Source organism: Elephantulus edwardii, unplaced genomic scaffold, assembly GCF_000299155.1.
Source record: "Elephantulus edwardii isolate Elephantulus edwardi_28Jun2011 unplaced genomic scaffold, EleEdw1.0 scaffold00365, whole genome shotgun sequence".
NCBI classification, from domain to species: domain Eukaryota; kingdom Metazoa; phylum Chordata; class Mammalia; order Macroscelidea; family Macroscelididae; genus Elephantulus; species Elephantulus edwardii.
The window spans coordinates 188,639-202,446 of record NW_006400115.1 but is presented as its reverse complement, the minus strand read 5'-3'; the positions used below and the strand labels follow the sequence as shown (position 1 = coordinate 202,446).

Genomic DNA, 13,808 nt, shown 5'->3' with positions numbered 1-13,808 from the left:
GGAGGGGTTTGTGAGGGGAGAAGGGTGCAACAATGAATGAATGGAATCCCAAAATCTCTGTAGATGTTCATTGAAATGAAAAATAAACAACCTAAATTTGAAAAAAAAAATATTCTGTAAACTGCCAAAATAACAAATTGGTCTTGAAGGAAGTGCAATCAGTATATTACATCCAATGGAGGTTCAAGTCCATTTTATGATGTCATCTATTTGTGGTTCAATTGAAAACATAACTTCAACTGGAACTTTGACACAAGTTCCCTAAATAGGAATTTAAACTTGATTCTAAAAGAAAACTCATAACCTGGAAAGGAATACATCAAACGTGATTTGAAAGAATATTCACATCAAGTTAAATAAAGATTTGCAGAAAACAGTATGTGAAAGCAATGAGCTACATAAGAAACAAAAATTTTACATGAAGCAGTTATTGATTTGCAAACAAAACTTCAAGAGATGCAAATCCACAAGATAAAGGTAAATAATCCAATAGAAAAATGGGCACAGGATATGAACAGATACCTCACCAAAGAAGACATTCAGATGGCTAACAAGCACATGAAGAAATGTTCAAATTCCCTAGCTCTTAAGAGAGATGCAAATTAAAACAACTATGAGATACCATCTCACCTCAGTCAGAATCGCAAAATTTAACAGAACAGCAAGCAACAAATGCTGGCAAGGTTTTGCAGAAACTGGAACGCTTATTCACTGTTGGTAGGAGTGTAAAATGGTGCAACCACTGTGGAATGCGGTTTGGCGCTTTCTCAAAAAGTTGCAAACAGAGATATCATTTGACCCAGCAATTTCACTACTGGGAATATACCCCAAAGTCCAAGCAGATATATGCACACCCATGTTTATTGCGGCTTTGTTCACAATAGCAAGGAGTTGGAAACAACCTAATGGTAGAGAAGCTGTGGTATAGTCAAACAATGGAATACTATGCTGCATTGAAAAACAAGGAACTCATGCAATATTCAAAATGGGTGACCCTGGAGGAAATTATGCTGAGTGAAATATCTCAGTCACAAAAGGACAAATACTGCATAGCGCCACTGTTGTAAAACAGGACTGACCTTGGGGTTGGGGAGAGACTGAGAAAAATGGGTTCAACAATGTATACTGCATTGAAACAGATGAGGGAGAAAACTGGTTAAGAGGGATATGTGATTGGGTATTTTTATCATGACAGGAATCCAGAGTGAAGGCTACATGGTGGAGTGGACCTGGGGGAGGGTTTGTAAAACAATGAAAGAATTTACTTTTCCAAGAGGGTAGTGTACTAGGAGGGAGGGCTGGGCAGGAAGAAAGGTGCAACAATGAATGAATGGAAATCCAAAGTCTCTGTAAATTTTTCCTGAAATTAGTAATAAATTTAAATAAATAAAAACAAAAAAAAGAAATGCAAATGGAAAAAGATGCCATGGCTAACATCAGATGGAGGGAGAATCAGTTCCAGGATAATTTAAGAAACCAACTTCAAAACACAGTTCATGAACTTGAAGCTGCAAAATGCCTCAAAGAGAACATGCTATAAAAGATAGCACACAGAGCAGCTAATAAAAATGATGCTCAGTTTGAAAAACAAGATAGATGAGGTGGAGAAGCCAACTCAGAGCTAACTGAAGCACAGTCAGATCAAATCATGATGAAATCAGCCAGAAATCTGGAAATTTGGACAATCAACTTCAAAAGTTGTTGGCTGATCTACATAAAAGTAACTGAATCTTGAGAAGAAGCACAATAAACATCTGTGTGACTGAGACACAACAGCATCACCACTGACCACCTGCTACAGGAACTAGATGACAGAACATGGAGGTGCAATGAGAGAGTGTCAGGGGCAGATGGATCGGCAGATGGCAGCAATTCAGGGAGAGAAAGTTTAGAAAAAGTGTCCTTCTTAACTGCTCAACTCTAATCCACTAAAGAGTGTCAGATCTGATAGCTTCCCTACAGGAAAAAGAGAGAGCCATCGAGGTTACCAATGCAGAGATCACGAAGCTCTGCTTCCGAATGGACTTAAAATTTTAGGAGCTATAGCACTTGAAAAATGAAGGGGATCACCTCAGAAATGTGCAGATGGAATGTGAGGCCCAGGAGTTATGATCAAGATTTTGCAATAACAGATTGAAAATATGACACAATTGGTTGGTTATCATGGACAAAGTGCTGGTGCCTTGCAAGTGGAGAAAGCTTAACTTGAGAAAGAGATCAATGACAGGAGAGTGGATATGTACGAATTTAAGATTTTAAAAGATAAAAAGATGCACAACCTAAGTGCCCATCAACAAACGAATGGCTAGAGAAGCTGTGGTATATTCGCACAATGGAATACTATGCTGCATTAAAAAACAAGGAACTCATGCAATATTATTCAAAATGGTTGACTCTGGAGAACATTATGCTGAGTGAAATGTCCCAGTCACAAAAGGACAAATATTACATGATGCCACTGTTGTAGAATGGGACTGTCCTTGGGGTTGGGGAGAGACTGAGTAAGATGGGTTCAATAATGTATACTGCACTGAAACAGAGGAGGGAGAGAACCGTTTAAAAGAGAGATGTAACTGGGTGTTTCTGTCATCACAGGAGACTAGAACGAGGGCTGCATGGTGGAGGGGACCTGGGGGAGGGTTTGTAAAACAATGAAAGAATCTTTTCTTTTACTTTTCCATAATTTTTGGACTCATGTACTTATAACTTGTTAGTCAAATTTGTGTCTTCTAGGTTGCAACACCCCCATGATACATCTTGAAGGATATGTACATGTACAGCCAAGCACAATCAATAAGAGTGCATCTGAATTCCAAAATCAATCTCCATAATAGTCTATGTGTTTCCTACTGCCAAAGGGGCCCTTTAGAGTAGTGAGAGAAGATCTTCACCCTGAAACCCACAGCGTCCCTTTTCAGCAGGAAGTAGCTAAGAGAATACGCCGTCCTCTTTTCCTTATGACTCAGGGTGAAGTCTCTCTCAGGGAGGAGTGATAGGGAATGGCAAAGGATACACTGACAAAGAAGATTAATCAGAACTGGCTTTGACAAGCACTGTGGCATTCGGACAAGAACAAACTGGGAGGAGGGTAGAGAGAATAGTGCAACAATGAATGAGTGGAAGCCCAAAATCTCTGTAAATGTTTATGAAAATTAATAAAATATAATTATAGGGAAAAAAAAAAAAAAGATAAAAAGATGCAAAGATATGGAAGCCTGAAGCCAGAGAGAATGACCTAGAGCTAAAATAGGTGAAACTGGTGAATGCAGGCTCTGACAGGTTCCATGCGGTGAAGGACCTGAAGAGAGACCTTGGCCAAATTTATTCATTTTAGAATGAATACTCTTTAAATGACACAGCAATCGTTTGTCTATTTGCTGTACTGAACAACTTGGGAGTTGCTGTGATGCTGAACACTGTTCCATAGTCATGTCAAATACCATAATTGTTACCCATTATGTACAATGTTTTTATGAGCTTCCAGATTGATTCATGTTGGGAAGCAGGATTGGCATCCACTTCCTAAACTAGATGCCTCTGGAAACTCTACAAACTCTCTAAACTCTATAAATGTACAGAAATTATGTTAGTTATAGAACTGAGTTCAGGTCTTTTGTGTAAAGCTTACTCTGAGTCTTATTCAACAGTCCATGGTACCCTCAATACTCTTCTCCAGCACCAGAATCTACTACAAATAATTGTTCTAATGAAATGTGCAGTCAGAAAATCAAAGAGGCCAAATTTGCTCTGCATTTCTTAAGCTCAAGGAATTGAAGAACATATTCAAACCTCAAGTTATAAAACTTAAGGATGCTTTGAGCAGAATAATAATGATCCAGTAAGTATTAAAAGAAGATGGAAAGAATATACAAAGTCATTGCACCAAAAGGAATTGACAGACACAGAAGAATTTCATGAAACAACATATGAGCAAGAGCCTGTGATGATGAAGACGTTCAAGCTGCTCTGAAAGAACTGGCAAAAAACAAGGCCCTAAGAATTGACATCATATCAATTGACATATTTCAACAAACAAACTATCCTGGATGTGCTCACCATGTTGTGCCAAGAAATTTCTAGGACAACCACCTGGACAACTGACTGGAAAAGATCTCTATTCCCATTCCAAAGAAAGGTGACCTGACAGAGTGTGGAAATTATAGAACATTATCATTAATATCACATCCAAGGAAGATTCTGCTGAAAATTATCCAAAAATGACTGAACAGCAAGCACATCAACAGAGAACTGCCTGAAGTGCAGGCTGGGTTTAGAAGAGGCCGTGGTACTAGGGATATTATAGAGCAAGATAGTTTTCATAAGTAGCAATGGCAAATGTAAATAAGAAGAATTTCCTAAAAGAAGAGAATAAACTAAGCCAAGGATTGAATCTTATTTCAATAGGAAAAAGAACAAAATAACATGGGAACTGGACATCCTGAGATCTCAGGAATGTTGTCTAAAAGAAAAGGTTGCTAATATGGAAGCTGCTCTTGATAAGGCATCTTTGCAGTTTGCAGAATATCAAGATACAATACAGCACCAAAAACAACAATTTGTGTGGCTAAAACTTCAACACACTTTGGATGTAAAGGAACTTTCTAAGCCCTGGGTATACTTCAAATTCTTCTGTGAAACCACACATTTTACAACAATTAGCTGTTGCCTGTTCTCATTCTAATGTACCATCTTCCCAGTCTAGGGGAAGCTTCCGGTCTTAACACTCTGTGAAACCTAGTACAATGAAGGAAATATGACAAGAAACCTGAAACAACTTCTCCAAGAATTGAGAAGTGTGATCAATGATAAACCTGCTGTGCCTCTGAACAAACTTGAGGATGAGAAAGCACCAGGTTTAGGCCTAGATGAGAAAGTAAGAGATTGTATTATTCAATCTAGTCTGAGAGCAGAATTAAGCCATAGAAGCAACAACTCATCACGGGACTCCAACTAAAAGCAGCAAATCAACTGAAACTTTTAGTAAAGAGCCAGCTAGCTGGAGACCTGGAGGACTCATCCAGTTGCTTCGCTATAGCTAGTGAAAAATTCACCTGCTTGTTCATTCTATTCACCAAACCTGTTCATTCACCTGATAATATTAAAGCTTCAACCTCAGCTGAAAGCAACAACGGAGGAACCATGTAGAAACCTCCAGAACAAACTGGAAAGCTCAAGAAGATTTACAACTGAAAAGTCAAGCAATGATCAAAAATCAAGAAAAGTGGATACAGAAAGTAAAAGACCAAGGAAAAATGTTTTTGAAATGATACATTGCTTTGCAGAGGACTGATGCCCAGTGAATTGTGATGTTAGTTTTAATTAGTGCCACGTGTGTTATTTATTTTTACTTTTTATGTCAAAGTTTGAGAAAAGATATCCTGTTCTCTTAAAAAAAAAAAAACCCACAAAAAACAACCAAATAGGTATTTGCAAACTGAAGGACATTTTGCATTTAATAAATTGTATCACTGAACAATCACAAAATTCCCCAACTTCTAGCCTCCTTTTATAGATTTTATAATGTTCCTGAGCTTGTTTTCTAATCTGTTAAAAGTAACACAGTGGTACTTGAAAGAGCTGTAAAACTGCAAACCCCACCCAGAGTATGCCCTTCTCAAACTAAACTTTTATTTTCTCAAAGTGTTTACTTGACCTAAGATAAAATAGTATAAACTACCCATTAAAAATACACTTATTCAGGAACTATGAAAAAAAAATACACTTATTGACAAGTACAATACATCTATCCATCTAACATCAAGATGTTATTATCAAAAAGTTAAACTTTCTTCTTTATATGAATATAATCTTTTTACTATGGATTTTTCCCTTGCTATTCAAGGGATACTATTTTTGGGTGCTTTCAACTTTCTAAGCAAGTAATAGTTGGAAGCTTGATATTATTAAATGACACATCCTGGGGGACTACCTTCAATTATTTACAAGATTGATTTCTTAAAGGAAATATTTTCAAATTAATGGAAAATACTGCTTTATATAGTCTCAAATTCATATGTGATCATCTTTCTATGTTACTTACATTTACTATAAATAAAATAGCTACAGATTCAATTTTCACTCAGGGTTTTCCAAGCAAAAACAAGTACATTTTATGCCCAAGATTAAAGAATTAAAAAGAGAGAGGCTGAGCTTGCATTACTTTTTCAACAATTACTATATAACTATATTTCAACAATTACTATATTTCAACCAATATAGACAAAATGGCAACACAGTAATTAAATAATAAAATGTGAGCTAGTTTAATTAAAGTGCAAGAATTTTCATAAGACAGGACAAATAACACCGCCATGTACAAAGTTTTCAGTTTTACTGAATGATCAATTTATTGATGATTTACATATGGTTAACTTAACATTACTAGGCCCAAGATGGTATTGAGCCTACCTCATGTCTAGAAACTTAAATCTAACTAGTTTTATTTCCTACAAATGCCTAACCTCCCCAGGAGCTGAATCTTACTCTTTTAAACAACTTGTTCAAAAACAGAAAAATCCAAGCTAAACAAGACTTGACTGCTAAATTTACATAGTTTCCAAAAAGAAAGAAAACATCCACAAAAATTCTACAATTTGCACAGTAAAGCTCCTTGTTCCTGTATACCTACAACCATAAAAAGTCTTTTTTTCTACCTCTTTGGAGTCTATCTTGTAAGACTAGAGGGCTGAAGGCCTCCTCCTCCAATTCATGAACTACAAATAAAACTTAAGAGGTCAGACACAAATTTTGTAGAATTTTCTTTTTAAAACACCACCTATTTCCCTATTTTTTCCTCATTATTTACTATGTTACAGAGCTTACAATTTCCAAGAAGTAAAAACAATAACATTTCTAATAAAAATATGATAATTACAGTAATTATAAATATATGTTTAAATCAAATTTATAGAAGAGAAAAAATTACCTTTTGGATAATCTTCCAATAAAAGGTTGAAGTGACCTAATTGACAAAAGAAATCAGACTCCACTTTTCCTTCAGCTTTTAAGATTTGAGATTCATAGCAGCGAACAGCCTAGAAATGAAAAATACGAAGACTTAAGAAAAGATAAAACCCTGAATTGCATGTCCTGAAACAATGCACACATCCTTCATTCAATTGTCCAAGAAATCAATATGCTTACTTCTACTTCAGATACCGTAAAGATAGCAATCTTTAAGGAACCATTGTCCCACATATTTATTAAATAAGCAGCTATATAGTGGTTTTTTCCAGCACTGTCCTTCAGTCAGTTTCAACTCATAACAATGCAGTTACCAAGGCTGCAAATTCTAATGGAAGGTGATCATCCATCTTTCTCCAAAACAGCAACTGGTGGTTTCAAAATCCCTAGATACAGCCAGAGCTAGCTGAGTTAGCATCACGACTAGATTAAGTCACCACTTGCCAAGTAAGTTGTAAATGCACTTTGATCACTTTATTCAGACATCATAAATTATTACAGTACTACCTACTGGTATAAATAAAACTGCTTTGAAATACAAATAATACTCATATTTCTCAGAAGCAAGAAGACTTTTTACTGAATTATGTCAGAATCTCTAAGTCACAATAATAGCTACAATTTATAATCAACTGCTACTTTTTGCCTAAAACTACAGCAGTAGTTTCAAATTACTATAAACTACTTTTCAATATTCTTCTTCCTCATAATATACTTCAAACATACTAAATCCTATTCCAATGACTTACTCCAAATCTTCCTTCAACTCCAACATGTAAAATTCTCAATTTTTACCCTCAGAGGAAAAAAATACAGGGATACTGACTGTTGGTCTTAATAAAACCTAGGATACTGTAGTTAAAAGAAATGAAGACCTTATAGAACAATGGAAAGAAGAAAGTTCTGGTCATCCATCCTTTAATGTGTTTTCTATACAATAGCCTTTAGTAAAGTTTCAAAATTAATTCACTAAAATTTACTTCTCCAAAGTACATGCATAAATCCTCAATAAGTGGAGAGGACCTATCCTAACCAGAATGAATTCTGGGATGATTGTCAAACCAAAGAGAAAGCATAAAGAACTCAAAAAAACCAAACAATTTATTGTCATCAACTCACAGCTGACCAACCCTAGGAGGGCTCTGGCATCAATCTCCTTAGAGCTTAAGATTCCATTACTGTTCCACTCATAGCACTTTAAAATATATGTATGTATCAAAGCATAAACAGTAAAAACTAGCCACTTATTAACCAACTGAGAATGCTTCACTAAAGTTTCAGGAATTACTATCATTTGAAGGCATAAAACTTGAAGATTCTCTTGCATTAAATTTATACATATTTCTCATCTGGCAGATGGATGGGGAGTCCAAAAGTACAATATAGTATCGTATAACATTATAGAATTAAATAAAATTATTGGGCTGTATTAAGAATTTTTATTTTTACATAATCTCTCTCATTTTTATCAAGTCAGAAACAGCTCAGAGTTGTATTGGTATTGATATTTCAAGGCTGTAAGTTCCACTGGAGGAGACTCCCTTTCTCTGTCCTGCAAGGACAGCTGGTAAATTCCAATGCCCTGTGAGGAGGCCTTTGTTTTGGATTAGCAACACAACTCCCTATAGATTACATTACAGAGTCCCTTTAAAGTTAATAAGTCAGTCATTGCCAGAGTCAGAACTGACTCACAGCTGAACCTTCAGCAGGTTTTCAAAGGGTATTAATCACACAAATTATTCATCTTTCACAGAGCAGCTAATCAACTACTGAACTGATTGCCTTTGGCTTGGCAGCACAACTCTCTACCATCTAGAATACCAGAACACCCAAAAGGTAATTAAGGTTTTGTAAATAAAATACTCACTAATAAAGTGTGTTGTTGTTGTTCTTGTTTTCCATGTTGTTGTTGTTGTTGCATGCTGTCGAGTCTTCTGGGACTCATAGCGACCCTACGTACAACAGTCCTAAACCCTGCTGCTCTATCCTGTGCCAATCTCACTGTCTCCAACACACCCACCTTGGTTACCCTAGTCACGGAATCAATCCACCTCACAGAGGGTCTTCCTTGCAATATTCCCAAAGTATGTCAGAAGAAGCTTCAGAATCTTTGCCTCCAAGGAACAGTCTTGTTTAACCCTCTCCAGGACGAACCTGTTCATTTTCTTAGCATACTCGCATAACAAGTGATTACAAAGACCATGGCCTGTATCAGGCACACCTTAGTCCCCAGAGTGACACCATTGCTCTTCAGTACTTTGGAGAGGTCCCTAACACAGCAGACATTCCCACTGCAATGCAATGTGTCTTTTAATTTCCTGGCTGCTGGTGCATATAGGTTGAAAAGGTATGGAGATAGGACACATCCCTGGCATACACCCTTCCCAATGTTGAATTGTTTCCTTGCTCTGTTCTGACGACTGCCTCCTGCTCCAAGTATAGGTTTCACATTACCATAATCAAGTGTTCTGGGATTTCCATTCTTCTCAGAGTCAGCCATAGTTTGTTGTGATCCACACAGTCAATCGCCTTTGCATAATCAATGAAACACAGACATTCCTCTGGTACTCCCTGCTTTCAGCTAAGATCCATCTAACATGGAGGAAAAGCACAGGAAAGAAAGACCATGGATGACAGAGTGACTGTCGCAATGGGGTCAGGTGTGTCAGAGACAGGCTGGCTCAGGATAGGTCAAGATTCAGCATACTTGAATCAACAGCACATAACAACAAAAACAAGATGGTCATAGACCAATACATCTTTTACCAGTAATCTTTATGATCCAAATGTTAAAATAGGCAAACTCTTTTAGAGTGATAATTGGAGGAAAGAGGCCAAAATCTTACTTATATTTAGACACAAATAACAATTTCTTGGCTTGACTTCCCTGCAAACACAAAGGATATGAACTAACTTGTATTTATCTCATCAGACTTTAAAAAGCAACTAGTATATGGATGTTGTTGTTAGGTTCTGTCGAGTCGAACACAATTCATAGCGACTCCATGAACAACAGATCTGAATTCTCTCCTATCCTAAGCCATCCTCCCAATTTCTGACATGCTCTAGCTCACTGATGTAGGTACTGTGTCAATCCATCTGGTTGAAGGTTTTGCTTTTTTTCGTTGACCCTCCATCTTCCCAAGCATAATGTCACTCTCCAAGAAATAGCCTCTCCTAAGCAAATGTCCTAAGTATGTGAGATGAAGCTTTATCACCTTTGCCTCCAAGAAGCACTCTGGCACTTTTCCCAAGATTTATCTGTGTGTTCTTTTAGCAGTCCACAGGATGTTCAGTACTCTTCTCCAACACCACAGCTCAAAGACAGAAGTACTTTTTTTGCCATCCTTATTCACTGTCCAGCTTGCAGATGCACAGCAAGTGACTGAAAAGATCATGGCCTAAATCAAGCACATCTTAGTCCTCAAGCTGACATCACTGCTTTTCAATAATTTGCAGAGGTCTCTGACTTCAGACTCTACTCGTGCAATACATCTCCTAATTTCCTGAATGCTGGTACCAAGGGTGTTGATTGTGGATCCAAGCAAGATGAAGTTGCTGAAAGTTTCAAACTTTTATCCATCTATTATGATGTTGTCTACTGATACAGTGTTAAGAATTTTTGTTCTTAACAATGATATGTAATCTATATTAAAGGCTGTATTCTTTGATCTTCTGCATCAAGTGGGTCAGGTCCTCCTCACTTTCGGCAAACAAGGTTGTGTCAGCTGGTTACTGATGAAGTCTTCCTCTGATCTTGATGCCACATTCTTCTTCACAGAGTCCAGCTTCTGGAATCATTTCCTCCGCATACAGAATGAATAATCATAGAGAAAGAATACAACCCTGACCCATTCCTTTCTTAATTTTAAACCATGTAGAGAGTGTATTTGAGTATGATTATACACATACACATATGTACATGAACATACATATGAAGAAATGCTTGCTTGCTCTCTATATAATGAAGATATGCGTAGGACAACCTGTAAGTGGTTGTGTATACAGGAAAAGCTTACTGCACAGATATATAAATGACAATCAGCAACAAATGGGTTCTAGTTTAATCAAAATTTTAACTTTTACCAACCTATGTAACTATTATCATTAATAAAATAAAGTTGCTTTCAAGTCATATGCCTCTTAATGTAGAAGAGTACATTTCTCTTCCCAATGTATTATGTTAAGAATAATAATGTTTTACAAATTATTAGTAACAAAAATGTAAATAAGGACATAGTGCAAAATCTTTACAAGATTTTAACCGTGTTTCTTGAAAAATCTAGGAAATAGTGATATAAGTGATACGACCAAGATTCTCACTAGATATGACTGAAGTATTTTTTTTCAAATGCAGCATATTTTAATTTGTTTCAAATAAAAAAATATATATATATATATATATATATATTTCAGAAAAAACAACAGATGTTAAATTCTACAAAAGCGCATGTGTCTTCAGCAGATCATGTTTGTCTAATCATTAAGAATTTTTTTAAAAACTTTTTTCTTTTGCAACATTAACTCTCTAAAGATGACCAATGGGACTGACATCACGCTACAACAGGCTGCTACTGAGCCTCTGGTCTTCTGCCACATCTTGATTTTCCTAACGAACAAGTAAATACTGCCTGGCTAAAATGCTGCAATGTCTTCACGAGGAAATGCATCAACAGATCAAGCAAAGCTATGAACATTATGAAGCAAGCTAGCGCTGATTATTAGAATTAGTAAAAATGAGTAAGAGAGGATGACACAACCACACGGGTTGGTATGTTCCGAGCGATTCTCTTTTGACAACGAATTGGGTCAGCACCTCGAGCGGGGAACCAGAACTGAGTGGGAACCACTTTGCTCTCTGCCGGCTCAGGCCACCAGCATCACGGCTGGGACCGAGAGGACTGACCGCCGTGTCAGAGACTTCTATTCTCATGGGGCACAGGTTGCACTGTGGGACCCGGGAGATGGTACCACGGAAAGGCCTGGCCTCTGAGTGGTCTGCAGGGTGCTGCCTTCGCCGGGGCTTTTCCGAATGGGCTGGGGCCTCGGGGCTCTTTGGACCCAAGGGAGCCTCCTGGTTTTTGGGACCACCTTTGTTTTTGGGACGGAAGCCGTTGTGGGGCTGTCTTCTGTGTTCGTGGCGGTTGTTGCCTTTCACCAGGGGATCAGCTTCATTCCCACTGCCCTGGGACTTGGCCGACCCATTTAGTCGGTTGTTACAGTACTGTGGATTAAATCTTCGTCTTTGGCTAGAAGATCCATTCTGCTTGCTGGTCGGCATGGTCTGGTGAGAGGTGTCAGTGGTATTGGGGAGGCTGCTCGTCATTTTCGGGTTTACAGCTTTCCCCTCGGAGGGCTTGTGACTGGGTGGTTTGCGGGAAAAGCTGCTCTGTTTCCCCGAGGCAGTCAGATGGCAGAGGCAGCAGGGAGTTCTTGAGGAGTTCTTTGGATGTGTAATTTCTCCGCAGAGCATGATTTGGGCCTTTAGCTGTTCAATGTCACAGGAGAATCGGGCAGCTTTCCCTAGCTCTTCGTCATATTTACGCTGGCTCACAAAGTGCTTAATTTCTGCCCTGAGTTCGGCCAGCTGCATCTCTGCCATCTGACTGGCCAGATCAGCCAGTCTCTTTAGTTCTTATGCCGAACAGTCAGAATTTCCATGGCTTCTTCAACTTTATCCATTTCTGCCATTAATGAAACTTCTTTGTCAATGATGCAGTTGTGTAATTCAGCAAAGGCAGCTTTGATCTTCTTCACTGAACTATCCACTTCCTCTTTGATCATGACGCGGTATCTGGTTAGAGAAACAGTGCAGCGTTGCAAATCCTTCACTGATTTCTCATTACTTGGGCCTCTTTTCTTTGCCAACTCATCTGGCTTTATTTCAACATGAGCTGCAGGGACATGGGACTTAACAGGAGATGTTTTTTTCTTAGGCTTGCTGGGGTTACAAGGCTGCTCAGCTGACCACTGTAGGCCATCTGACCTCTCTGCTGTTCCAAGTATAGGTTTGGGATTCCCATCTAAGGATAGTTTCAGCTGCAGTGGTCTGTTGCCTCTGCAACCCCACGGAGTGTCTTTGAAGGGTCCTTGAGTATTGAGATCTTTTTTTCACATGGGAACATGGTGGGTTTCTCACTGGCAGAGTCTGCGGACGAGCTGTCCTTCTCACAGCTGTGCACGAGGCCATTCTGGATCTGTGGTGGTGTGGGCATGGCTTCTTGCCTCTCTCCTTTGTCTTTAGCTTCTTTGTTACCTTGATGCTGCTTGGACTTGCTTCTTTTTCTTTTATTGTTCTTTTTTCCTGTCATATTCCATTCTTTTAGAACTTGAATTGCACTACCATCCACGAAGGCTTGTACTGCTTTATCGACATTGAAATCAAACTGTCGTAGCACCAGAACTATTTCATTATTGCTTTTATTGGGAAGAACTGATCAAACTGCATAAATCTTTTCCATGACATTCACATGTGTATTAAGTTCAATGTCTGGAGTATTGTAATGCAGATATTTTAAGCAGACATTTATGGCAACAATTTTTTTTAATTTAATAGTGACTTAAACATAAGTAATTAATTCAGAAAGCCATTTTAAAAGCTGCAAGTATGTGACTCATAGCACACTATATGCAAGAGCCCTAAACCCTGCTCTATCCTGTGCCAACCTCTCTGTTTCTGACACACTCACTCCCACCACACCAATCACAGAATCAATCCATCTCACCGAGGTTCTTCCTCTCCTCCGCCATCCCTCCACTCTCCCAAGCATGATGTCCCTCTCCAAGGACCAGTCCCTCCTTGCAACATGCCCAAAGTATGTCAGACGAAGCTTCAGAATCCTTGA

General features: G+C 38.2%; 1 protein-coding gene and 2 pseudogenes across 1 annotated transcript in view; 1 reads left to right on the top strand and 2 right to left on the bottom strand.

The window, feature by feature from the left end:
* LOC102864045 overlaps positions 1 to 5,039 on the top strand; it is an 18,112-nt pseudogene extending 13,073 nt beyond the window's left edge.
* Positions 1 to 13,808, bottom strand: part of LOC102859961 (lysine-specific demethylase 6A-like) — a 230,183-nt gene that overhangs the window by 170,586 nt on the left and 45,789 nt on the right. Inside the window, 1 exon segment of the mRNA XM_006902075.1 lies at positions 6,926 to 7,034. Coding sequence (XP_006902137.1) covers positions 6,926 to 7,034 — 109 coding nt within the window.
* On the bottom strand, positions 11,830 to 13,442 carry LOC102859155 (annotated as a pseudogene).